Genomic DNA, 26,332 nt, shown 5'->3' on the forward strand with positions numbered 1-26,332 from the left:
TATTCAGAGACGGATAGGAAACAACAATCTGTCTAGAAGCCTTTGAGCCAAAGGCTTTTCTCCGGAAAGTAACTAGTGGGTGAACTATTTTGTCTAGGAATGATATGATATCATTGACTCCGCAATCGTGTGTGCAATGAGAGAGGACGATGGGAAGAGAGAGTTGAAACGTCATTGACTCGGCTCGTTGACTCGGCTCCCTCAATTCTTACTGGAGCTTCACGACGCGCCTCGCGCTCGTCCTTGTTTAATTAGTAACACTGCATGGAAAAAGACGAACCAAGTCTCAGCTCATGTAACACGATAACTACCCCTCTTCAGATATCGGAGATAACAGCCGACATTTTGGAAAATAACTCACACTGCCACTGCCGAGTGCTGACGCTCACAACTTTCTCCTTCAAACCTTGTGACACAATCGAGTAACAAAATGGCCAAACGATCGATTTCCGACACTCTCTCGCTGAATAACTCTCTCAAGATCCCACAGCTTGGGTTCGGCGTCTACAGGTCCCCAACCGATGTGTGTATCCAATCATGCCTGACTGCTCTGGAATGTGGCTATCGCCACATCGATACCGCACAGTACTACGGCAACGAGAAGGAGGTTGGCTTGGCTGTCAAGAAGTCAGGTCTTGACCGCAAAGAAATTTATCTCACTACCAAGATCCTGAGTCCCGGCGGTTCTGTCGACAAGAGCTACGCGCAGTGCGCAGAGAGCGTCAAGTTGCTCGATCCAGACACGGGATACGTGGACCTGTTTCTGGTTCACAGCCCCAATGGTGGCGCAGCTGCGAGAAAGGAGATGTGGCAAGCTCTTGAGAGGCTTTACAAAGAGGGAAAGGCCAAGAGTATTGGCGTGAGCAACTTTGGTATCAAGCACATTGAAGAGCTCAAGGAATATGCTGAAATCTGGCCGCCTCATGCGAACCAGATCGAGGTGGGTGATCTTACTTTAGAAAAGATGGTTGTACTGATGGTTCACTCAGCTTCACCCCTGGATGCAACAGAAAGAAATTGTCGAGTACTGCGAAAAGAACGGCATTGTTGTCGAGGCATATTGCCCCCTCGTGCGAAACACCAAGGCCGACGACAAGACCCTCTTGGGCCTCGCTGAGAAGCACAGCGTCACTCCAAGCCAGGTTCTGATCCGGTTCTGTCTTGAGAAGAAGTGGATTCCCTTGCCCAAGAGTGACAACCCCGGACGTATCAAGGCGAATGCGGACGTGTTTGGTTTTGATCTTGATGATGAGGATATGAGTGCTTTGAATGGGCTTGATCAGGGACGTGCAGGTGCTATTGTTCAGCCTGTGGATAACTAGATTTATACGCGGCATCTAGAGTATCTAGATGCATTGCCATAAAGAAGTTAGACTATCGAATGTTGTTGCAGTCCTCATGGATGAAATCGTCTTCAATGCGGATAAGTCAACCATGCAGCCAACCTTTCCTTGACAAGCGCCGAAGTGGTGACCACTCGGCAACCTTCCGTGACAAGATGGAGGGGCATTATCCGTCTGCGGCTGAGAGAAGTGACAAGCAAAAAACTGGTAGGCTCCTTACTGGTGCGTTTTCAAGTCTTCCCGGGCGATCGCTCCGTATGTATATGAACGACAAGTCAAAAGTCAGTCATTTTTCCGTGTTGACGTATTTCATGAGTTATCCACTTATCCGAAGCCGATTTCCGAGGAGGGCTTCATAATTCCAGCAATAGCATCATCTCGTCATCTCGGATGCATCGGCCGACATGCCCAACGTGGAAACTTGCATGCTACCCAGGCCCTTTTGGTGGAAGACATCTAGATCTATCATTGTGTCAACGCAACTGCTTGCTGGTTATGTTCATGACAGTATCTGAATCTGTATCTATACAGACGTGTGATGCAGAATCGCAACATGAATGCCACCTCGGGCGGAGCCGCTTTCAGTTTGGACCAAGATGATGTTCCGTTGACGAGAATGGAAGTCGAGTACTGGACTCTATACGCGGGTTTCCTGTCCCTGGAGATATAAAAGCAAACTGAGTGTAAAGAAAAGCTGGTAGAGAAACAACAACAAACAATCTCCTAAACACCCTCTTCCAACTACCATTCACGCTCATCTCTCAACATCATGAAGTTCTTCGCCATCATTGCCCTTGGCCTTGCCGCCGCTGTCACGGCAGCTCCCGCTCCTCAGCTCGACTGCACTCGCGATGGCTTCTTCTGTGAGCCCTGCGTCAACGGAAAGCAGCAATGTGTTGCCTGCGCTGATGGAACTGGCCTTGGACTGGTTCGAGACTGTTAAATGTAAGAGAGGCCTAATGCGAATATTTGTGATGTACGGATGCTAATTGAAGAAGGGAAAACAATGGTTAAGAGATTTGCGTGAGAGAAGAGCCTGGGACTGCGGATTACTCAGGACCGGAGGGGCCTTCTTGCTCTGAACTCGGGGCAGGATGTTTGAAAAGTAAATACTTTGGACCTAGAACTAGGTATCCAGAGAATGAAAACCTGCATTTAACTGCGGCTGCTTGATTCATTGGGCAGATACTCCGCGGTAGAAGCAAGAGATACACCTCGGTGCTATATCAACCATGTTGACATCGTCCTCGCTTTAATGTCCCAGACCATACGCATCCACAGATGTCTCCTTGAACTTCCTGGCATTGACCCTCTTCTCAAACAGGATGTCAAGTTCCTCATACGTTCGTCCCTTTGTCTCAGGAAGCCGAAAGTATGACCAGATGGCAGTAATGGCCGAAGTTCCCGCCCAAAAGAAACCGGCCTTGCCCTTCCAGTTCCACTCGATGGGGTTGAGCATGTAGGGATTGAGAACATTGGCCACAATCTGGGCCATGGCGTATGTGTTCCTTGCAATCACCACGGTCTGGGGTCGCAAGCGCACCGCGGATGTCTCGGAGATGATGGCGTAGCAGATGGGGCCGACCGTCATGGAGTAGGCGAGCTTCCAGACCAAGACAAACGAGACTTGAGCCCATTGGGCGCCTGAGGTGGAAGATGCGGCTGAGCATATGCCTACAATAATGAGGCAGCAGCTTGTGAGGGTGATGCCCAGTGTATACAACACTCGTCGGCCAAAGTAAGAGAGCCAGACCCAAGAGACACAAGTTCCAAGGAAAGCCATTGCTGTGCTGCCAATGGCGATCTTGAATGCGTTGTCAGTGCTAATACCGGCCTGGATGAAGAAGTAGGTTGGCGTATACGCAAACACAGCACCTGAGAGTTGCTGGCCGGCAAAGACAATCATGCAGATCTCCGTTCGTCGCAGATTCGCGCCCCGGAAGCAGTCGAGATAGCTCGAGTCAGATTGAATGTCAGACTCGAGTTGAATCGTGTGGCGCATCTGAGATACAGTAGCTCGGCAGTCAAGACGAGATCGGTTAGAAAGCCGCATCAGAGACATTTCGGCATCTTCGTACCGGCCTCGCTTAGTGAGCCACCAAGGAGACTCAGGAGCCAAGGTGACAGCGATGATAATGGGAAGAGGCCACATCCACTGAATGGCAATGGGGACGCGCCACGACCACTCTGATGTATACGCAAGCATGCCCTTGAGGACACCAGCTGAAAGGAACTGGCCCATGGCCCAGCAGAGGTTGACATAGACGGTCAAATGACCTCGCAGAGCAAGGGGAGCCACCTCGGAGGCATAGGCCGGCCCACTGGTCGCGTAGACACCCCAAGTAAGACCGCAAAGCATCTGACCGACGAGGAGCATTTCAATCCTGACAGCGAAGAAGGAGATGAAAATGAAGCCTGTCATCAGAGCAAGCGAGATCTGAAGGACCCTCTTGTAGCCGTAGCGAGCTGATGCCCACCCGTTGATGAAGCCTCCAATTACCACACAAGAGTTGGTACCGTTTTGCAGACTGGCTTGCCAAGCTCCAGTGAGTTGCCAAGTATCTTGCTCTGGATACTATATCTTCCGTCAGTTGAAGAAAGATGTTGCAGTAGAATCTTGCGTACATATGATCCAAACTTGCGCTGAAAGGTTGGGTAGCCAAAGAAATTTGACATGAGACTACACACCACAAAGTTAGCATAGTTCCAGCCACTGTAGGGTACACAAACCTCTGGTCGTATCCCTCCATGACAATAGTCAGCGAGATGACAGCAGACCACAGGACTGCTTTCCAGTTCTCTCGCAAAGCCTGCCGCAGGGTGGTGGAATGCTCCGCAGCTGACGCAGCCTGAGCCTCCTCCAGCGAGTGCAGCTGGGCCTTGGGGTTGTCATCGTCATGATGCTCGAGCTGGTGGTCGACAGCATCATCTTTACTAGTGGTTGGATTCATGACTGGAGTAAAGACTCGAGTAGTCCGGCTGATGTGTGATATCTGCTTGTGTTACTGTTCGGGATCTGGGCTATGTACTTATATGGGTGCGGTGTCCGGACACACACGATACCCTCGGCTCTTGCAAGCTGCGTCTGACCCTCAATCCCCAACTTTTGATGGAATTTAGCTAGTCTGATTAAGTTTAAGGGTGCCGATCCGGGGTTAAGGTCGACCCCGGTCAGTTGAGAGAGCCGAGGCGGAGGCTCCGCCTCAGAGGTGTGTATGCCAAGGCCATACCGGATAATATTCTGATGGAACACGAGGGAGGCTATTTCTGAAAGCCGCTTCAACTTGACCAAGACTTGACAGTTGAGTGCGTCAACTGTACGTAATAGACGAAACACTAGGAAGCATCTGGACAAGGCTCTCCTTGTGTTCAGTTCCCGATATGCTACCCCCATAGCTACGTAGTCACATTTATGTTTGACTAGGACTTACACTATTGTATTAAGGCTAAATGACTCTTGCAAAGACTAAAAGTAAGCGAGCCTCCTCTCGTAACCCCCACGCAACTTGACCGTCAATTCGCGAGATGCAAAATAGCCAACCCCTTACAAGGGGCGGTCGGCCGAAGGTGCAGCAAGCCTCGTTAACGCTTTTGATGACGAAGAGACACCAAGAAGATGATTCAGCATCCCCGGACTCCGAGAAACGGACCCTAACCTCAACTTACAATCATCCATCGCTTGCCTTCCTTCGACCGGTCGTCTTGGCCGGTAGCATCGGCTATCAATCGTATCACTTCCCCCGCATAACCCCTCTTCTGTCCCATCCGAGTCGTGGTCAGCTGATAACATAAGCTGGGGGAAGCTTCGTATCGATCTCTGTTTGGACCGCTTTCGAGCTGCAATGTCGATCTTCAGGGACATTCTGCCTAATATCATGGCCCATTTGCTATTGGTTCATATGATGACTCGGTCCATTTCTTGGTCGTATTAAACCTTTCCCTGAATATTCCCGTTCGAGGAAACTGCCATCCCATTCCAGCATCAATACACCAGCAGAATTTACCCTTGTTACTATACCCTGGCCATGGCTTCTTCCACTGCCGGCAACCAAGAGTACGGCACCAGACCCGACCCTGCCTTCACCAATGAAAGCAACCGCCGGCTCGGGTTCCGCTTCGATGCCGAGATCCTCTACATTGAGCCATGGGGTCCTGACTCCCTTCGAATCCGGGCGACATGTCTGGCGACTCTTCCCGAGAGAGAATGGGCTCTGACTGAGAAGCCGTCTGCATCAACACCAGTAATTGACATTCAAGGCAGCTCGGCCTCAATCACCAACGGCAAGATCAAGGCCGACATCAGTCGCCGTGGCAAGATTGTCATCTCAAACACCAAGACGGGCAAGGTCCTTCTAGAAGAATTTGCCCGTCATCGTCTGGACATTCTCGACCCAAAATGCAGCTCTCTGAGAATCCAAGCTCGCGAGTGGAAGCCTCGTCTGGGGTCCCCCGACTATCACTTGACCATGCGCTTCGAGTCCCAAGACCCCGATGAGCGCATCTACGGTATGGGTCAGTACCAACAACCATTCCTCAACCTGAAAGGTGCGGACCTGGAGCTTGCGCAGCGGAACTCGCAAGCGACTGTCCCTTTTGCACTTTCAAGTCTCGGGTATGGATTTCTCTGGAACAACCCTGGAGTTGGCCGAGCCGTCTTCAGTAAGCTCACAACTACTTTTGAGGCATACTCGACCGACATGCTGGATTACTGGGTTGTCGCTGGTGACACTCCTGCTGAGATCATCCAGGCCTACACAGGCGTCACTGGTCGAGTGCCGATGATGCCAGAGTATGGACTCGGATTCTGGCAGTGCAAGCTTCGTTACCAGACTCAAGAGGAGCTGCTGGAGGTGGCACGAGAGTACAAGAGACGAGAGTTGCCGATTGATCTCATTGTATGCGACTACTTCCACTGGCCAAACCAGGGAGACTGGAAGTTTGATCCTACGTTTTGGCCTGACCCTGGTGAGTACTTGCCTCTTTCTAATTGGATATCCACACGCTAACGATTTAAAGATGCCATGGTTGCTGAGTTGAAGGCTTTGAACATTGAATTGATGGTTTCCATCTGGCCCACCGTAGAGAAGGACTCAGAGAACTACGACGACATGCTTCGCCGGGGCCTCCTCATCCGACAAGACAGAGGCATCCGGGCTGCCATGGAGGGTCGTGGGTACGCAATCCACTATGACGCCACAAACCCCGAAGCAAGAAAATTTGTCTGGGATGCTGTCAAGCGCAACTACTACGACAAGGGCATCAAGGTGTTCTGGCTCGATGAAGCCGAGCCTGAGTATACTGTCTACGACTTTGACATCTACCGCTATGCAGCTGGGCCTAACCTGTCCATTGGCAACATCTATCCCTACGATTATGCCAAGGGCTTCTATGAAGGCCAGAAGGAAGCCGGTCAAGAGAACATCGTGAATCTCCTCAGATGTGCTTGGGCTGGAAGTCAAAAGTTCGGTGCCCTTGTTTGGTCTGGAGATATTGCGTCTAGCTGGGGCAGTCTCCGCAACCAACTGGCCGCTGGCCTGAACATGGGCATTGCTGGCTTGGCTTGGTTCACCACTGATATTGGCGGCTTCCACGGCGGTGATCCTGATGAGCCGGCCTTCCGAGAACTTTTCGTTCGGTGGTTCCAGTGGGGAACCTTTTGCCCGGTTATGCGACTACATGGAGACCGAGAACCTAAGCAGCCGAGACTGGGCACCACAGGAGGAAGCTTCTGCCTCTCTGGTGGCCCCAATGAGGTGTGGTCTTACGGTGAAGAGGTGTACGGCATCTGCAAAAAGTACCTCAACATCCGTGAAGAGTTGAGGGAGTACACAAGGGATTTGATGAAGTCTGCTCATGAGAAGGGTGACCCTCTGATGCGTCCTTGCTTCTACGATTTCCCTGGAGATGGCAAGTGTTGGACTCTTGAAGATCAGTACATGTATGGGCCCAAGTATCTGGTGGCACCGATCCTTCATCCAGGACAGAAGACCAGGGGTGTGTACCTTCCTGGTGAGGGTATTCAGTGGAAGGGCGCGGATGGGACTGTTTACGAAGGAGGCAAGCTGGTGACTGTGGAGTGTCCTTTGGATACTATGCCCGTGTTCTCAAGGGACTAAGCATAGGGAGAGATGACGAAATGAGAAATTGTACGCTACAAAATAGATTCTAACAGACAGTCAAGACGATCCTAAACATAAACTCATTATCTGATGCCCTCCCTCGAATCACTCCACCTCCATCCACATAGCCTGCAACCTCGCGATCTGCATCCAATCACCCCCATTATTTGCATCTGCCATGCCAGAATGCATATTGTTCATCATCTGCGCAGCCGTAGCACCGTGCTCAGTCTCATAATATCCAAGAGAGCTGTTCCCATGTAGATAGCCATCCGTCGTTCCAGAGATAGCCGCCATGGAGTTCATGCCTTGGTACATGAGACTCAGCTGGCCCTGATGCATGGCGTTTTGCATCTTGAGCATCTTCATGCCGTGGATAAACTCGATCTGTGGGACCGTTGCGTTGTAGACTTGCATGCGCTTGGTGCCGAATGCTCTGAACTCGTTCAACGCTGCTTCGGATTCTGGAGAGCCAGGGGGTCCAGCTGCGCAGACTTCGAGCCACATCTTGCGCATCCTCGGTGACCAAATCTGACAGACGAGGGCTCGCTCATCGTATACATCCTTGACGGGAAGAGAGTCCGCGAGGGGTGTATCGGCCACGAAGCTTAGGTAGCAATCCGGACAGAAGAGGGCCTCGCCATATCCCCACCATCTTCCCTTCTCTCTATGCTTGATGCCAGGGCATACAGGTACGCTGGCCCACTTCTTGACGTAGTCCGAGTAATAATTGAAAACTCCCTTGTCGAGTGCTTCGGCAAACTTCAGAAGGAAAACGCCAAAGCGAGAGCCCGAAGGACAAAAGTTGCAGACAATATCGATGGTCTGGTCTCGTTCCGCCTGCTCGAAGAAGTGACCGACACCTGCGGGAATTAGGATAGCGTTGTAGCACGCTTCGCAGATGTTCAGATCAGGACATCCACCTGTCACAGTCCACCATTTGCCTCGTATAATGCCATGCTTGGTACAAGGAACAAGACTGAGAATGGCATTAGCGGCGTTCCAGAGGACGTCAAAGTTGCGTTGATAGATAGCCCCTTCCAGAGCAAACTGCATAGAAATCTTGTTGTCTGCAAAATCACAGGCCCATCGTTCGCCGAGTTGTGCCAGGAAGCCGTCAAAGCCAGCTGGTCGTTGATAAGGCTCAAACTCGCCGTTGAACCTCGTCAAGGCCAGTCTGTCCAGGTAACACGCCTCGCAAACGTACATGTCTTTGATCTTGCGGCGTGGGAGGTACCAAGTGCGACTGCTAGCCTCGACAACCTCACCCTCGCAGACTGGAAGCTCAAGACGCTTTTTGGCGGCGGCTACGAAGCCTTGCCAGTCATTCTGCTTTGCCGTCTGTGTCACCATTTTCTGCACGTATGGGATGGCCATGTCGCACGTCCACTTCTCCTCTTGCGGATGAGGCCGAGAAGGTGAGAATTGATGCTCAAAAGGTGTTCCTACCACATGATCCTCGTAACAGGCCTCACACGTAACGAAACCGTTGATCTCGTCCCGTGCCATTTGGAACCACTTGAAGCCCTCAGCCCCAGTGACTTGGGCTTTGCCCTTGCAGGCAAGTACCTCTGGACGCTTCTTCATGTAAGCACGGAGGACGCTCAGGTCGTTGCTCTGAAGAGCCTGTGGCCAGAGGACCTCCTTCACACGAGGGACGTAGAAGCCACAGCTGGACGCAGAACCATCGGGTTGCTTGACTCGCTCAAATTGGCCTGCCAGGTGTGTTGCTGAGATGTGATCGGCGTGACATCTAGTGCATACGAAAAACTCGGGAATATCTGGGAGACGGTACCAGTCGAGTGAGTATCCCACCACTCTGTTCTCGGGGCAGTACGGAATCACCTGCCAATCAGGGCCCGTAGCTTGGTAAGCCGGTGGCCCTCGTGGAAGTTCTGGAGAAGGCATGTGTCCACCATATTGTGTCGCTGGGTACTGCTGCCCCCCTTGTACGTTGAGGGCGTTCATTTGATTCGACAGTGCAGCAACAGGGTCTTGCTGAGGGGCATATTGAGGTACAGGAGGCACTCCCATCCCTGGTTGAGCGTACGATGGCTGTCCAGGTGGTGGAGCGTAATATTGGCCTGCTGGAGCGGTTGACCCTGGCACTGTCGTGGTGGCCGCAGGCGGTTCTGCTGACGGGATGGGCGGACGAGGAACAGGCGCAAAGTACTGTTCATGCTCGGTCCGTGAAGCAGGAGCTTCGGGTTGTGGACGAGGGACAGGCTGAAAGTATTGCTCGTGTTCCTGTCTGTTCTCGATAGCTTGAGGCGCCGGTCTAGGAACGGGTTGGAAATACTGTTCATGTTCTTGTCGGTTCTCAATAGGCTGAGGCGGTGGGCGAGGAACAGGTTGGAAGTATTGTTCGTGCTCATGGTTCCGCGAAGGAGCAGCTTGCGGAACAGGCTGTGCACCCTGCTGGTTGCCGGCTCCGAAATCGTTCGGCTGTGCAGGAGCTGGAACAGGAACAGAAGCCGCTGGAGTAGGGGCGGCACCAGGCTGATATCCACCAACTGGTGGAGGAGGAGGAGTGTAGTAGTTCGAAGCAGGAGTGCCCTGAACAACAGGTTGTGTGTTCGCAGCTTGCTCTGGCACATGAGCTCCATTGCCGGGAGGTGGAGGAGGGTAATATTGGTGCTGATTCGCTGCTGGACTAGCCTGGTGAGCAGGTTGACTGCTTGGTGTTTGTGGTGTCTGCGATGCTGGATCATAGACAGGGGCACTGTAGGCCTGAGAGTTAGGTTCTACCGTTGTCGGTGGTATCGGCCCAGGGCCACCTGGAACTGGAGTTGAGCCTGGAGGACCCCCATGCGGCGGAGGTGGGTAGTAGTGCTGCTGGTTAGCAGCCGGGCTGGTGTGTTGTGCAGGCTGCGTGGCTTGAGCCTGGACCTGTGCCGTTTGGTCTTGATGAGCAGGATAGTAGTGGTTCTGTGCCGGGGATGGAATCGCGGGCTGTTGAGCAGGTGGATTGGGGCTAGCTTCTTGGGGAAGTGCCGTCGGAGTCTGCTCAGGCAACGGTGCTGGAGTCTCGTATGACGGCGGGATTGCCTGGGGAGGGTATTGAGCATCGTGAGGAGCCACTTGACTGACACTAGCTTGTGCATGATGACCCGGGGTCGCTGGAGTTTCTTGATGATGTGGCATTCCTGGAGCTGGCTGTGACGGATGCGGAACTGCCTGCGGATTATAAGGCGCATGAGGATTCCCATGTTCAGTAGGCAACGTCGGCCCAACCGGAGGAACTTGGTAGGCCGGTGACTGCGGCTGGTACACTGATTGGACGGGCTGTTGCACCGCAGCGGGTTGGCCATAAGGGGGAACAGCATGAGGAGACGATGTAGTCACAGGGGACTGAACAACTGGCTGCTGTGGGCTCGTGTAGCCGCCCTGCTGGATAGCCGGTGGTTGCTGATACTGAGGAGGCGCGGATAGAGATGGGTGGATGGGAGCAGGGCTGGCATACTGAGTTGGCGGCGCAGTATACGGTGGTTGATACGGCTGTCCGGGATGAGGAGTCTGCCCGGCAGCATGTCCCTGATCGGGAACAGCACCAGATGGTGACTGAACCGGTGACTGAACCGTTGTCCCATGTGGAAAAGGGAAGCTGTTGTGGTGTTGCAGGTGCTGATATGGAGAGGAGGTATCAGGAGGTGACTGAACCAAAGGACCAGTCACATGGGTTGGTCCTGGGTTATACGGCTGCTGAGTTGCAGGAGGCACCTGAGCGGAACCTGGAAGAGAAGCATGTTGCCCAGGCGGTGTTGGGGGGTGATAGTAAGTGCGAGAAGGCTTCTTGGTAGGCGGGTTGTATGTCTGGGGTTGTGGAGGTGCGCTGACATGACCTTGCTCATGTCCATGCTGCAGTGGGAAAGTCTGGGCATGTTGAACAGAACCCTGGGCATGATGCTGTTGATAATTAGTAACCGGATGAGGAGCCGAGTAAGTACCGGTCGAAGGCGGTGCACTCGGGGCCGAAGCTGAAGAGGAGGCACCAGGCGTGCCACCCGGGTACTTGTTCTTGATGTTACTTGCAAGGTCGCCGAGAAGACCCTTGCCCACTTTGTAGAATGATTTAGCGGTGGATTGGATAGCCGCTGGGGTGGATGGCGGGGCGGAGAAGACAGGACCAGTGGGCTGCTGGGCTACTGGCACCGGAGCAGGTGCCTGCCCGTATGGTAGATGCTGTCCAGGGATACCCGAGTGCTGCTGAGGACTGTACGAGGCCGGGTGAGGAGGTTGGCCAAGCTGCTGACCTGGGGTAGGTGTCTGTCCATATGGTTGGGGCTGTCCAGGGACTCCTGGGTGCTGTTGAGGGTTATACGGGGCTGGCTGAGGGACTTGACCAAGCTGTTGGACTGGGGCAGGTGTCTGTCCATATGGCGACGGCTGGTAGGGTTGTCCGTAGCCCGCGGGATGCTGTTGGGGAGCATATGGAGCTGGTTGAGGTGGCTGACCAGCCTCCTGCCCCGGAGGGGACGGATAGTAGTTGTACTGGGGTTGATGCGACATTGTGTCTACCGGAAGCTATCCGCTCGAAAGTGACTAGACTCAGTAACCTCCAGCGACAAAGCCGTATAACCGACCGTCACTGCCAAGTCAAAGCAGAACATAATGCCACGACTCCTCAAGAAGGACTTCACAGATAAATATGCCGCTTCTCTGATTGTGGAGGGTCTAGACCGGTCCACGCATTTCAGCTGGAACCGCTAGTTCCACACGTGCAAGGCATAATTCCGACGCCGTACATGGCTTCCCAGGGTCCTACTGGCTGATTGGAGACGAGCCCTCCACTCTGCTTACCCCAGGGTCGGGGTTTTGGAGAGTCCGGAGGCGTTTTTTGAGGGTTTGATGGGCGGCTGTGCTGGCGGTTGATTTGAAACGTGGCACGGGGGCCTTGCGTTTTTGCAGATCTGTGAATCCTTCACAATTCAGATTGGCAAGGTTATTAAAATATTGATTGCCTGTGCCGATAAGAAGGGCTAGTTGTGAAAATGATGATTCTGCGGCTCATATCCACTATGTGAGTCTCTCTGACTCGCAACCTCCGTTGCTACCCAATATAAAATATTTGTTGGATGGGATCTAGACTCTTGGTCTTTGAACCTAAACACTCACCTTGCCATTTAAATTTCTTAATTTAAAGCCTTAGTTCGAAGTTGTCCAGCATGTCATCCATGCCTTCGGGCTTGGATAACCCTCAAATTCTCGACTCTTGCATTCACATTTCATGAAGACTATATTTTTCACCTACCAACTCCAAAAACTGTCTCATTGATATCTAGAATTTGCCAACTTATCTTCACTTACTAAGCTCCAAATGATGTTTGAGAGATGTGTGATACACTTTGCTTGCCAGGTTAATTGCTGTGTTGCGTTGTAGATCGGGAAGCCGGATCAGCTTCAAACCTTTCTCTAGACATGGAGAACGAACCGTTCAACTCGATTGAATGATCCACAATGAATACCAATACTCCCACTGTGTGAATCGAGCTCAGATGGTTTGGTTCCTTCGTTCTTGCCGCGATCTAGCACCCAACGCGCCTTCACATCGTGGAAATCCTTCACCAATGACCGTGCCTTCACTTCGCCCATCCTCTGTTGGGCGCCCAACTCCTCCTTTCTCTCTTCTCTTCACATCTTTGCAATCATCCATCTTGGTTCAACACATCATCATCTATTAGTCTTTGCAAGATTCCAACGCGCAGTTTATCCCGACATTATCAAGCATCACGAGCAACGAACAATGTCGAATCCTCCCGATCCGATCGAAATCGACAACCACCCACAGCCTGGCCGGTACTAAGTGGACCTACAGGGGGAGAAGCGACACATTTTCCTGCCCGTTTGCCTCGAGACATCTCAAGAGCTCCGCATAAGCGAAATGACCGTGCCCAACGAAAACGAGCAAATCACTCAGCTCCGGAATGTCAACTATACATCCAAATTAATTGAGACATACCCTCGCTCTCTAGTCGTCTTCATTGGCGGAGCTCGTCCTCGATCAACAGATCCATCAACAGCTCCACTGTCTTGGACTGTGACGTTTGCACCAACGTCACGCCACAACCTCTCTGGGACTCTGGACTCTCACCTCCCTCGAACCGTCATGTGCGCCAAGCAAGAAGCCATTCTCAGATTCCTGGAATTTGTGAAATCAGAGAGCTTCGACCACCGGTGGCGAAAAGTTATCGTTGTTGTCTCTGACTCGATCCCCATGGCAAGACTGGTGGAGTTTCTGGAAACTTACGCCTCCAACTACAATTATCACCCTGCAACGAACTATACCACCGAACAAGGGAGGACCGAGGTCATATCCCAAGAGCTCAAGGAAATATGGATGGTGAAGAATGGGCTGAACGTCGAATTCTGGCTTGTGCCAAGGAAACAGATTGTAGCACCCTTGGCGGCCGCTTCCAACGAGTTGGGTTCGAATGAATCGTCGGGATAGTGGCAGTAGGGGGTGAAAGTTGCAGCTGTATTAAACAGTAGCATGCAAATACTGACAGACGTACTTGTTTTGAAAGATTGCAGAGTATGGTGTTGCAATATGCTCGTTGACCAGGGTGTAATTCGATAAGAAGGGACGATGCTCCAGAAGATCCAGCGCGATAGTATCTGAGGTATGATCTTGCGAGGTCTCTAAGGTGTTTGTATTCTCAATTCCTTGCCAGCTATTTCTCTTCGCGTATCTGCCAGTGCCTCGCTCTCTAGGGTTTCCTATCCAGGAACGATTCCTCATACTTCCAGAACCTCACAAGATCCTCCACATCAGGGCGTTCGTTCGGGTCCTTTTCCATGCATCGCTCGACCATGTCAATCCAGCGAGAAGGCATGTTGTTCTCGCCATCCCAAGTTACTCGAACATCGTTGGGGTGCTTGACCTCCTCAAACCCACCGACAGCCTGCGTCAGGAGCATCCACATGGTTCTTCCCAGAGCAAACACTTCAGCAAGCTCAGTGGCTCTGGGAAGGTTGGCCTGCCATTCCGGAAACACATTCCACGCATGGAAAGTCGCTGGTCTGCTCCCTTTAGGCATGTTGCGACGCGGTGGACCAGTGTACTTGGTGTAGATCAGTCGAGTGCCTTCATCCGTGGCCTCCTCATTGACATCCCAAGTTCCGTCCGCCTCTGGGGCAAGTGTGGCCACGGTCGCACTGCTTTGCTCCCAGTCAATGAGGGTCAAGCTTCTTCCTGCACTAACAAGAAAGTTTCCAGGGTTGATGTCCATGTGGAAGGTATGCAGAATGCGGTGCGTGTGTGCGACCACTTGAGACATTTCATAGCACCATCCGGCTTTCTCTCGTAGCGAAATCCGTGCCATGCCTGAATTTTCTTTTTCGATTACTAAAGCCAGGTCGCCTTGATTGCAGAATGTTGACAAGTGACCCATGAGCACTTCTTGACCCTTCGAGTCGCGAATTGAGACCAGGATCTTGGGGGGTTGTTGGAAGTAGGGATGCGGAGGCATACCAGCAACCAGTTCGCTTGATCGCCGCCAGGTTTCCACCACGGCACGAATAGCCTCGTTGTCGTCATCACGGAGTTTCAAATAAGTCGCGAAGTCAATGCCCTTGAAAAAGAAAGAGATTGAGTGCCCCATGTCTTGGACTTGGGCTCGCTTGTTGCATCCTCTGCCGCCCATGGACTTGAGTAAATAGATCTGAGCGAGGTCGATGGTACGAGCAGAGTTGTCAGGGGGTACCAGGTCGCTTCGCTGGATATGTCTAAGGAGGCCAAGGTATTCATCGAAGAGAGGCGACTGATAAATACACCAAATAAGTCCTTCGTTATCATCGGAGGAGAGATCGATGACGGTGCCGGGCGCAAAGAAGTTGGGGTCTCTGGCACACCGGTGCCAAACGGTAGCGATAGAGGACCAGATGGCGCTTCGCATAGCGGCTCGATCTCGAAAGCTCAAAGTGTCGTCTTGAACGTTTATATCGTGGTAGCAGCTGACAACACGGTTTGCCAGTGATTTCGGCGAGTGTCGGGGATTCCTGTAGAAGCGGAAAATGGCAGGGTTGAGCTTGAGGACTTGGGCGTAGACAACGGTTTCGTTTTGATCGCCCCAGACGCTCTCTGGCACGAGACCAAACTGTCTAAGACGCATTTCCTCCCCCATGATGGATGGTGATGGCAGATAGGCATGGGTGAGAAGGAGAACAGGAAGCCCATGCTTTGAGGAGGGTTCTTTGTTGTGAGCCATGGAATTTGTGTAACCACGCAACATATCACGTGAAAAGCATCCCCAGGCACCTTCTCATGAAGCTTTCACGATTTTTACCGCATTCACATGCCCATATGTTCCGACAGTGCGCTGAAGACATTGTCGTATCATACAGTTGAAGGACTTGCTGGAGATAAGCTCGAGAGCGATACGGAGGAAATCGTAGATTCACAATCTGCTTAGGTACGGAACCTTACGACTTTATTCATTTATTTAATGCCCAGAACTCTCTATGCCACGTATTTTTGTGCAATTCTTGGTTTAACCTATCTCCGTTGGCCATCATCTTCGTTGGTTTGGCCGAGATATCTTATCACTGTCGCCCGGAGGCATGGTTCCCCGCACCGTCTTTGGGCGTGTCACCGCCTCGCAATACTGTCAAATGCAGCATTTGGGATTCACTGTGAGTTCCAAGCCGCTTGCCAATACATACTCATGCTAGTCATAGAGCAATATGCTATTCCTAGAGCGCAGATGGCTTGGGAGTATTCGGCAGTACCTTGGACTCTATTGGATTTCCAAATCCGAGAGCTACTCGGGAATTTTGGGAAGTACGGCCGGTAAGCCGCTATTGGTCAAGAAAGCCGAATGTTCATAAAATCAACGAGTGGTTGACAATCGAAGGGCGTCAAATCGATAGCGTCGAAAACTCAACGATGCCAGAAGCTGCTTTGTGATGATGGTGGCTTCGTTATCGCCGTCCTCTACTTAAATAGTCCAACACCCTCTTCACCTGTTGTGGTTATGCATTGTAGTCCCCGTCTATGAAACGAAAATGTTATTCCACAAGTTAAAATCTGATCCAGGCCTTGCTCCTGATGGCGGAACTCGAGCCTGGCTCCAGGTCGTTGCCGGGTGTCTCATCAACGCCCTCACTTGGGGATATTCGGCATCCTTCGGAGTCTACCAGCTTTATTACACGACAGAATTCGACTTTCCACCATCTCAAGTCTCATGGGTCGGTTCGATACAAGTCTTCTTAACATTCTTCGTGGGAGTGCTCTCTGGCAGGTCGGCCGACGCCGGGTTGGCTCAGCAGACAGTCTTGCTGGGCTGCTTCATGGGAGTTCTCGGGACATTTATGACGAGTCTCGCAACGACTTATTGGCAAATCTTCCTTGCTCAAGGTTTATGCACGGGTTTGGGCATGGGCCTGATGTATATGCCCACGGTTGCTGTCATCAGCTCCTACTTTCAGAAGAAACGGGCCTTGGCTTTAACCACCTCGGCTTCCGGAAGCGGGGTTGGAAGCATCGTGTTTCCTTTGGTGGTGCAGAACCTGCAGACCAAGATTGGTAAGTTCTTTACTCCACCCGAGTTGGCATGTCATCGTTAACTCACTGTCCATAGGGTTTGCATGGGCCGTTCGTGTCCAAGCCTTCATCGCCCTCTTCTTCTCCATCGTCATCATCAGCTTACTTAAACCCCGTCTCCCTCCACGAAAGTCCGGTCCCCTAATGGAGTTGCGTGCATTCTTGGAGCCATCGTACTCCTTCTTCACGATTGGCATGTTTTTCATCTTTTGGCCACTTTACTTTGCCTTCTTCTATGTCAACACCTACGCAACTTCCAAGATCGGGGTGTCTGGTGTCACAGCCGCCAACTTGCTGGTGATCATCAATGCTGTCGGAATACCCTCACGCCCTCTGCTGGGTTTCTTGTCAGACAGGTGGTTTGGCCCACTTCCGACACTCGTCGCGTCAAGCACATTCTTAGCCTGTATGCTATTTGTCTGGATATCGGTCAAGTCGCTTGGTGGAATGTACGCTTGGGTTGTGATATATGGAATAGCTACAGGGGGCACACAGGGGATTTTTGTCGGGGCTTTGGCATCGCTTACCAAAGATCCGGCAAAGATGGGAACGAGGTTTGGCATGGTGTTTTCGGTGCTTGGCTTTTGCACGCTGGCAGGGCCGCCCACCGCAGGCGGAATGATTGAGAACATGAATGGAAGCTTTTTGGGAGCGCAGATATGGGCTGGGGTGGTGACTATTACTGGCACTCTCTTCATTGTCGCGGCGCTGTGGGCGGACAAGAGGGCAAATACTAAGGATTCTCCAAGAGAAGGGGATGGCGAGAGCTCTTCAGGTACGGCATGAGCGCATGGTACGTAGGATAGAATCCAGGTCCAACGTTTCTGTTAGGATATGGGACAAATGTATCCAGTAGCTCCCTGATATTCAGTACTCCTAACCTATCAAATCATCACTCAGAGAGAGATGCTTGGTACAGTAGCAAAGGTGGTTTAACGAAAAAGTTGGTACCAAGCCCACTACGACATAACACGGCAGTTGTTTGATCAATCAAAGGAGACAGCGAGTTGATAAAATAACATCATTGATTTACTACACTGAGCGCCTATGAAACTGACTAAATATGCAAGGTATCAAGATAATAACTTCAAACAGCGAGCAGGGTATCGAGGCGTCCAAGTCATGACCGTTCCGTTGCATCCATCATCTCTCCTCCAGAACCTTTCCCATCGCAATATCACAAGAGTCATTATCCGATTATCATCCTTCATAAGAAACAAAGGAACCGTGTTCGCTACAGGTCGACTTCATATGGTGGCAGAATGTAGTCACCAACATCCTGCTCGCCATCGATCTGTGTCTGGGTATTGTATCAGCGTCCATGAGCCTCGACTCTCATGCGTTTTGACTTACATAATGAGGGATTCCATCCAATTGTGGTGAGTTGCAGCCCTCGACTGCGATTTGAAGGGGGAGTGTCAGGGCAAGGCTTGACCCATGAGGCCCAGTAGTCACAATGATCCGGATTGTGTAGGTTCGAGATACGAGACATGAAAAAAAGGTCGGAAGAAGAACCTTCTTGTCGGGACCAGGGAGCTCAAATGGGACCTTGAGCGTTGCTTTATGCTTGATAGACGCCGTCTTGATGATGTCGTCGCTTCGGGAACTCCGTCTCGATCGACTGCTTGATGCCCCGGCTGATTCTTGGCTCTCGTTTGAGTATTCGGAGCCTCGTCGGGAATTCTCCCCGGACGATGGATGCTGTTCCCATTCCAACTTCTCCTGTTTGTCGAGCACAATCGCATCGTCGATGAAGTAGGTCAAGATCGGATTGGGCATTCCCACAGGGTGCTTGTGCTGGTCTGGCAGGAAGTTGATGTGCCCTGTGGAATAATGAGTCGATGCCTGCAGAGATGCGGCCTTGGCGTAGACTTCGGGCGGTGTCGCTTTTGACGATGCTGGCCAGAACTCGAGCTCAACAGCGACAGAGCCTTCCGATGGTTGAAGCTTATCGGCAGACAGTACAACGGGATCCGGCTGGACAGCTGTCACCCTCAGGTGACCAATTTTGGCTGAGAGTAAGTCTTTTCGCACTAACTTCTCTTGTGATAGCTGGTAATTGGGGTTTGCGGGGTGAATGTGAAGAGGCGGTTGTTCGGGGAAGAAGGGCATGACCTTGACGGGATGACGGCCCTGGATTGTTTCCGGCTTGCCTTTCTTGTCGAGTTTATCCTTCAAGGTGATTTTCGCTTTCACAGCGTAGTCGATTGTGATAGAATGTATGGAGAGGTCGTCGTGCTCCCAAGATCCGATTGTGGGGGGCGGCTGGAGATGTCGATCCCTGATCACCGGGTTCCTATTTCTGCAAGAGGCGCTAGGAAGTTGATAAGGGATCACAAAGGAGAATGGGATTGTGTAAGGCAATCCAGCCAGCAGAACTCCAGATTCAGGAAGAGAGTCCTCGGGAATTGGCATCTTGAGCTCCAAGAAGGTGTGTGTGGCGCGAGGTGCCTCCCGCTGAAGCATCTGAACCAGAGTCGAAGTAGAGCCGGTGAACACAACCTCGAGGGACTCAAAGGATAGATTCATTGGGGGAGTGATGGTCACAGTTCCAGTGACAGATGAACCGGACGTGTAGACCTTGGATTCAAAGTGTCCATTAACGCTGATTTCGATGGGAGAATCCGTCTTCACCAGAGAGGGCACCCAGCTCCTCCCCCGAGGCTTGGCGAGAGCGTGAGGCGACATGGCTTCGGCAACTGATAAGCTCGTAGAGACGACAATAAGGCCGTTTGACGTCTCGTAAAGATGAAAACAAATCCTAGGGACCTTGAACTTGACGGTAGAACAGCGATACCGGCCCTTTTTAATGAAGAGGGAAGGGTAAAGATGCCCTCCCATTAGCTGATCATTCTTCCGTCACATCTTCCGTCACCCTCTGGGCCAACACATGACCCCATCGAAGACGCCAAGGTCACTTACCCCTCTCATTGGTGGTCATGGCCGAAGCCACGGCGCGGCGGGCTGATGGCGCTATTTGATTGGTTGGAAAAGCCGATGGCCGGCCGCAGACTCATCGCCCAGTTTTTTCTAATCGAGTGCGCCCTGACATTGACACGAGGGAAAGGAGATCTGATGAATCAACAGGGCTGATTAATTAGGTTCTGTCACACTATTTTAGGCATTATTCACGCTCTAGCATGATGCAGGGTCCTCGAATACTAAGGTAGCTAGGTCGGATGGAACGCGCCCTTCCTTTGGCAAGCAATCAACGGAAGAGGGACGAGAGTCAACAACGGACCGGAACGTGAAATAAAACCCGAAATACCATCTCTCGCTTGTAACGTGGAGTCTATTCTTCCGTGAACATGCCATTATTGTCGAGAATACGGAGCAGCTGGTCGAATCGCCGAGATCTGGTGGATAGATGGGGGTCCAGTAATTACCGAGAGGAATTGCGCAACACTGCACTCCCGAATCGTATAACCGACAATGCTAAAGCGAAAAGGACAAGCAGGAAGTATCTTCTTTCTGCGACAGCAAGATATGAACCTGCCTCTGCCTCTCGAGACTCAACACCAAGTACCAGTGGCTGCTTAGCGCATCTATTTTGGATGGCTGCTTCACACTCAGCGCGCAACTGTAGTCAGTAACGCCCTATGCAAAGCGCATTCAGCCGCCAGTGGATACAGCAAAAATTTCCATGGAACTTTGTTCCTGGTCCATCTTCCGATCTGCCCACCGAGACTGCTCCACTTGGTAGGGCGTAAGGAGAAGTGGACGCCCTTGCGAGCTCGGAAAGTGCCTCGAGGTTTGGTGGAAACAAAACGTAAGCACAACTCCACTGGAAAGGCGTGGGAGAACCGCTCTTTGACATTCGAGAACCGGGGTATATAGATTATTGATGTTTCATAGGTAGTTCCAGGGTCTCAACTCTAAACAGGTTGGGCTGGTTCATGTCGTATCCACCATCTCGGTCCCACTGTCGAGATCGTCGGGACGGTTGAACCCACGCTCGGACCAGGATCTTAGGGGCCTTGACTTGGACGTCAAAGTAGATACTCAGATGTTGGAATCGATGGTCTCCTGAACTGTAATCCTAGCAGTATTAGTTTGTGGGGATGGGCTGAGATCCAGCCTTCCCTCAACACTCTGGTCCTGCCTGTTTGGAGGCGAAGCAGCAAGTCCTTGTACCTACCATCGAAGATCGATCAGTCGCCTGCCGAAGCAGGGAACTTTTAACTCAATCTATATCCTCTACCTTGGCCAATCAATCTTATCGCCTCGGCGATGGAACTCCAGTAGCATTAATCGCGGAATTCTAACGTTAAATTGGCGGGAGGGGAAGCACGTGGGTGACTTTGATCAAGGTGCGGGCCTGCGGGGTCTTTCTCATGAAAACGCGCGGGGCTGTTCAATGAGGCACGACGCATGCTCACACAGAAAGCGCGAAAAATGATCTCGTCTCTTTCATCTTACTGATGGTGTGAAAAAATTCGAACCTTGAGAGTAAGGAACAAGGCCCGAAAGTTCATTTAGTGTGAGCTCAATTGTCGAAGATGAGTACAAGGAACAAAAACGTTACACTTCATCTCACAATCAGACATCGGACAATAATTTCATCCCCTCTGTGTGTAGCATGACCTCCAAAGGGAAAGTATCTCATGCTAAGCTAAACTGAAAAAAAAAAAAAAAAACATTAAGGATTTATTCGAATGGCCGTTTTACTCAATCTACGATCAAACGATGAAGCCGTTTGCGAAACACCGTTTGCTCTCGGGTAGCCCGACCGCGTGAGGTTGGCACGTACAGTGCGAAGATGGTGGACAAGCTCTTTATTTGGGCAGAGGCACCACCCCCTCTGCGTAACACTGAGCCAAGCCCTTTTGGCCTTTTATTTGCTGCATAGAAATACGTGGCATTTTTCCTGCTCTCTTTGCTTTTTGTGCATCAGTTTGTCACACAGAGCCAGATCAGGGCACAGCGTTCCCCTCTGACTCTGAGTGCTGGAATTAGCACGTGACAGCGTGAGTCAGCATCGGGCAGGCTCTGCTATTGTCGCCTCATTCTGTCAGGCACTCTTTGTCTTTGTCCCGCACTCTGCATCAGCTCAGCAGCGACGAGCAGCGTCATCCTGTCTCTCTTTCTGAGTGTTTCTAGTAGAGAGTCATCGGCGGCACATACCATTTCTGGCACATACTTGCGATAGTATTCATCTCATCTCGTCCAGACTGTGAGACCATCAATCGGCGATGCGGGGCCGATCGCCAAGTGCCCTTTGTCGCGACCATGCTTCCTGATGAGACAATCGACAAGGCGGCTGAGAAGCTTGCCGCGTATCGGAGCAACGATGTACTCCCCGAGATCCTGGACCAGTACCGGGTCCTTATTGACGACTACCGCCGTCTGAAGAGCGATTACGAAGAGGAACGAGAGGGGAGAGAGCGATACAAACAGCTCGCTCGTGGCCAGGAGCGCAATCCCTTTGCCCTCGTCGTCATTGACGGAGACGGTTATATCTTTGACGACCACTTTGTCGGCTCGGGAGAGGAGGGAGGTAGCAGAGCCGCCAAACAACTTATCGACAGCGTCAAAAACAGCCTCCGCCGCAAGGGACTCGAGAGCTGCGAGGTCATGGTGCGCGTCTACGCTAATCTCGTGGGCTTGTCCAAGTCTCTCTGTAAGAACGGGCTTTGCGGCGCTGAAAAGCGTTCCCTTGCGTCCTTTGTCGCAGGCTTCAACAGATCTTATGGCCTGGCCGACTTTATCGACGCCGGTGAACTAAAAGAAAATGCCGACTTCAAGCTCAAGGCCATCCTCCGCCTCTACGCCGACAATGCCCAGTGCAAGCACATCTACTTTGCCGCCTGCCACGACGTGGGCTATGTCTCCGACCTTACTCCCTTTAGGGGTAACCAAGATAGGTTTACCCTGATCCGCACCCCGAGCTTGCTCTTCCACAAGGAGTTTGAGAAGCTCGGTATGAACATTGAAGATCTCCACGGCGTCTTCCGCCAGAATCCCCTCACGTATGCTGCTCCGTCTCAGAGCAAGCTCAACAACTCATCCACCAAACTCAACCTGGCATCTACGAACCTGTCTAACGGGGGTTCCGCCAGCAACGATGCCGTCTGTCAGTTTTACAACCTCGGAAAATGTAGATATGGAAACAGCTGCCGGCTCGCCCATATCGACACCAAAACTTCGTCTTATACGAGCCAGAACAGCACCCCGTCCCCCTCTATCGGTAATGGCCCAAAGCCGGATAGAAACCTCAACAGTGACTGGCGCCGTGGCTCTAGCAACTCCCTCTCCAAGGTCAATATCGAATCACTGCCCAGGAAGGAAGATATCCCAGAAGGCTTTGTCGCTGTCAACCATGTCGACGAACGTCTCGACGCCTTCTTGCCCACGCCTTCCGGCGACTCTATCAAAAAGCTCAAGGCGTTATCTGCCGAGAAGAGATTCTGCAACAATAAGCAGCTGTTTGACGCATGCGACAATGACGCCTGCGAGTACGACCACACCCCAATCGCCGAGGAGCTCAAGCCGGCCCTCGAGTGCCTCGCACGCTCAGTCCCGTGCTCTAGACGAGGCGGGTGCCGAAAGGCTAACTGCGTATACGGGCACGTCTGCCAAAAGGCTGATTGCCGTCACCGAGGTGGCAAAGGCTACTGCCGATTCCCAAGCAGAACATGTTTGGGAGAATACTCTGTCACCAACTACGTCGAAGCCAACGACTCCCCTATGATGTCGCCCTCCATGGACTCGGAGGACGCGCGAAACGCCGAAAACGGTGGCACGAACCTGTGGGAATAGGCTTGGTATGTTTGAATACCTCGGTAGGAGAGGTATACGGAAAAGTTGGTCGTCCAGTCATGAATGCTGGTTTAACTTGTCTTGTTTCTCTATTCTTGCTAACCCGCTTCTCGATTGGCAATACTGAGGGAAGTGGGAGTAAAAAACAGATAGTTGCTGGAATCAACTGATATCATCGCTTTACTTGCTCGTATCTTTTACCTCTTCCTCTGCCAACGTCTGCCTCTGAAATCTCAATGGGGCCCAGCTGGCCTCAAAGACTGCACAGCCCGGTTCAATTGAGGGGTATTGATGCTTGGCCATGACCTCAAACACCGCCACGTCACCCATTACTGTGGCAGGGCCTGCATCTGTCGCTTACTGATAATTGTTACTGGACGCCTCTTTGTCACAAATGCACTTTCGGCGCCTGCAATTCCGCTTCCCCGCTCTGCGTAGCTGTCAGTCTGCTGTTTTGAAGGCAGTCAGGATAAAGGATCAATAGCGCATGAAATCATAGGGAGGAGACGTCACTACGGCCACGTAGGTTGGCAATAAGTATTGGGGATAATGGAAATGGGCTGCATTGAATTTAATGATGATATTCTGTTAAATATTGACTTGATGTTTTCTTTGACACTCTGAGTTTGACGTCATGTATCAACGACTGTGTCTTTCGCTGTTTGGTTGATGGCTTCTTTTGGGGCTGAAAAGAACACTTTCCCTTTACACGTGAGATAAGAAGTGCTGAGTTCACCAACGCGGAGGATATTAGAAGAAGGCTTCTCAGCCTATTAACCCCCCGATGGACCATGTGTCTACCAGTCGTAGTCGTCTTTCTCAATTGTACCCTCCATCCACGCCAACTCGTCCTCCTTGTGATATCGCATCCACTCGTAAATATCACTCTTGAACCGTAGAGACACTCGGCCTTCTTGAAACGCCTCATGCCAGTCCTGCAGGTTCTGAACCGCCACATCGTACCTATCACTAGTATACGGCTCATCGAAACTCTGCGGTCTCCAACCTGTGTAGACAATCTTGACCGTCTCGAGATTCTGCAACCCCCCCTCCGCCACCTTTCTTCCGATACCCATGATGCATCTTGAGCATCCTGTCGTATCTGATTTCTGCAGGATGAGGTTGAGATGTTTGACCGAGGGAGGGATGATGTCTGCTGTGCAGGGGGGAAAGGTGGGCTCTTTGAAGTTCCCGTAACGTGGATCACACTGGCAGATGCCCTCTAGACTGACGTAAAACGACTCTAAAGCCGTAAACTTGGCTAGCATTGGTGCCTTGACTTCCTCGGTCTCACACCATGTATTTGAAAAGTCCAGCTCGAGATGCTTCAGGTGTTTCGCCACTGGCTGCAGTCCTAGGAGAAAGCCCTTTATGGAAACATCATGATCAACAAATCCAGGGGCGCCAGAAGAGGGATTTGCAGAGAAGACAAAAGACTTGAGGCTTGGAGTATGCTTCAACATCTCGCAGAGAGCGCCGTAGTGGGAGTTTGGAGCAGTGCCCTCAAACGTGCACCATTGGAGTCGCAGTGTTGTGAGATTGTGCAGGGCAGGTTTGATGGGGTTGATATCGAAGCGCTCGTACTCTGGAAAGCCGATTATTGAGTCCAGGCTTAGTTGCTCTAACTTTGGCATGACGCATAACAGAGCCATGATGTGGTCGTCGGTTAGGGAGGTGGTTGTCCTGCATGGTCGCGTCACACTCAGGTGGCGGACATTCTCAAAGCCAGTGCCATCACCAAGTTTACCCAAACGTCTGGCGAGATACTTGAGGTCTGCTCCTGGCCAGTCGTTGTAATCGAATCTCTCAAGAGTCAACCTTTCTATCTTGGGAGCCCGCACCATGAACAGTTCAGCCACGAGAGAGTGTTCAAGGCTCAGGCCCTCATTCTGAGCTTGCAACAGGTCAAAGTCCTGGCCGACTGCTGCCAGTAGTTTGCGGGTAGTTTCCATAGCAGGGTTCAAAATCTCTTCGTCGCGCGAGTAGTGCGGCAGCTCCCACTCTCTGATGTAGTCCCCCAGGCTTGGGTCAATGTCGAGGAGCTTGTGAAGGCCTTCATTTGACATGTGATTTTCAGGGATGTGAAGCATGATGGGCAAGGCAATGGAGCGTAGTCGCTTTGAGGTGAGGGTGAGAGACTCTAAGCCGTCTTCGCGGGCTCTCCTATGCTGGTAGTCGCGGGTCGCGTAGCAATGGGGGCAGAGTGTTTCGAGGATGGGCTGCAGGAGCTCATCTGGTAGTGTTTCGAGAGACGCAGGGGTCTTGGTGTTGCGTTGAGTAGTCATTGTGATGGTGATGTGACCAACGTAGCAAGTGAGTGTGCTTGAACGAGACTGGTGATGGTGTTTTGGCCGTGTGATATGGTTAAGCTGACGCGCCAAACTGTCTTGTCTGTGCACTCAATTGAGTGGTGTTTATTGGCTGAAGCTGGTTTTGTGGGTTTGTTCAGTTGAAGGATTCGGTATTGAGTCACTTCGGCGACGAAGATTTAATTACAGGGGCATGGTTCTTCAAATTTGTTTTTTGGCCAGCACAAATCTCTTGTGCAACTTGGGCCATCTGGTAGCTCG

At 51.7% G+C, this 26,332-nt stretch overlaps 10 protein-coding genes across 10 annotated transcripts; 5 read left to right on the forward strand and 5 right to left on the reverse strand.

The window, feature by feature from the left end:
• Positions 1–430: 430 nt before the first annotated feature.
• On the forward strand, positions 431–1,322 carry NCS57_01414000 (Aldo-ket-red domain-containing protein; the record flags this gene model as incomplete). Its single annotated transcript, XM_053063752.1, has 2 exons — positions 431–940; positions 990–1,322. The coding sequence occupies 2 exons, from the start codon at positions 431–433 to the stop codon at positions 1,320–1,322; spliced, it is 843 nt and encodes a 280-aa protein (XP_052907085.1).
• Positions 1,323–1,498: 176 nt separating this feature from the next.
• NCS57_01414100 (uncharacterized protein) lies at positions 1,499–2,286 on the forward strand (the record flags this gene model as incomplete). The annotated part of the gene is made up of 2 exons (XM_053063753.1): positions 1,499–1,624; positions 2,119–2,286. 2 exons carry the CDS (start codon positions 1,499–1,501, stop codon positions 2,284–2,286), a joined length of 294 nt encoding a protein of 97 aa, XP_052907086.1.
• A 309-nt stretch (positions 2,287–2,595) lies between these two features.
• On the reverse strand, positions 2,596–4,294 carry NCS57_01414200 (MFS domain-containing protein; the record flags this gene model as incomplete). Its single annotated transcript, XM_053063754.1, has 3 exons — positions 2,596–3,918; positions 3,969–4,023; positions 4,074–4,294. 3 exons carry the CDS (start codon positions 4,292–4,294, stop codon positions 2,596–2,598), a joined length of 1,599 nt encoding a protein of 532 aa, XP_052907087.1.
• Positions 4,295–5,368: 1,074 nt separating this feature from the next.
• On the forward strand, positions 5,369–7,459 carry NCS57_01414300 (uncharacterized protein; the record flags this gene model as incomplete). Its single annotated transcript, XM_053063755.1, has 2 exons — positions 5,369–6,308; positions 6,360–7,459. 2 exons carry the CDS (start codon positions 5,369–5,371, stop codon positions 7,457–7,459), a joined length of 2,040 nt encoding a protein of 679 aa, XP_052907088.1.
• A 108-nt stretch (positions 7,460–7,567) lies between these two features.
• NCS57_01414400 (uncharacterized protein) lies at positions 7,568–11,971 on the reverse strand (the record flags this gene model as incomplete). The annotated part of the gene is made up of 1 exon (XM_053063756.1): positions 7,568–11,971. The coding sequence occupies one exon, from the start codon at positions 11,969–11,971 to the stop codon at positions 7,568–7,570; it is 4,404 nt and encodes a 1,467-aa protein (XP_052907089.1).
• A 2,198-nt stretch (positions 11,972–14,169) lies between these two features.
• Positions 14,170–15,585, reverse strand: NCS57_01414500 (Protein kinase domain-containing protein; the record flags this gene model as incomplete). Its single annotated transcript, XM_053063757.1, has 1 exon — positions 14,170–15,585. The coding sequence occupies one exon, from the start codon at positions 15,583–15,585 to the stop codon at positions 14,170–14,172; it is 1,416 nt and encodes a 471-aa protein (XP_052907090.1).
• Positions 15,586–16,465: 880 nt separating this feature from the next.
• On the forward strand, positions 16,466–17,789 carry NCS57_01414600 (MFS domain-containing protein; the record flags this gene model as incomplete). The annotated part of the gene is made up of 2 exons (XM_053063758.1): positions 16,466–16,985; positions 17,041–17,789. 2 exons carry the CDS (start codon positions 16,466–16,468, stop codon positions 17,787–17,789), a joined length of 1,269 nt encoding a protein of 422 aa, XP_052907091.1.
• Positions 17,790–18,237: 448 nt separating this feature from the next.
• Positions 18,238–19,691, reverse strand: NCS57_01414700 (Bul1-C domain-containing protein; the record flags this gene model as incomplete). Its single annotated transcript, XM_053063759.1, has 2 exons — positions 18,238–18,303; positions 18,357–19,691. The coding sequence occupies 2 exons, from the start codon at positions 19,689–19,691 to the stop codon at positions 18,238–18,240; spliced, it is 1,401 nt and encodes a 466-aa protein (XP_052907092.1).
• Positions 19,692–22,106: 2,415 nt separating this feature from the next.
• On the forward strand, positions 22,107–23,762 carry NCS57_01414800 (C3H1-type domain-containing protein; the record flags this gene model as incomplete). The annotated part of the gene is made up of 1 exon (XM_053063760.1): positions 22,107–23,762. Exon 1 carries the CDS (start codon positions 22,233–22,235, stop codon positions 23,760–23,762), a length of 1,530 nt encoding a protein of 509 aa, XP_052907093.1. The 5' UTR covers positions 22,107–22,232.
• Positions 23,763–24,559: 797 nt separating this feature from the next.
• On the reverse strand, positions 24,560–26,047 carry NCS57_01414900 (uncharacterized protein; the record flags this gene model as incomplete). The annotated part of the gene is made up of 1 exon (XM_053063761.1): positions 24,560–26,047. The coding sequence occupies one exon, from the start codon at positions 26,045–26,047 to the stop codon at positions 24,560–24,562; it is 1,488 nt and encodes a 495-aa protein (XP_052907094.1).
• Positions 26,048–26,332: the final 285 nt, after the last annotated feature.

The sequence above is a fragment of the Fusarium keratoplasticum genome, chromosome 12 (genome assembly GCF_025433545.1).
Source record: "Fusarium keratoplasticum isolate Fu6.1 chromosome 12, whole genome shotgun sequence".
Lineage (NCBI taxonomy): Eukaryota > Fungi > Ascomycota > Sordariomycetes > Hypocreales > Nectriaceae > Fusarium > Fusarium keratoplasticum.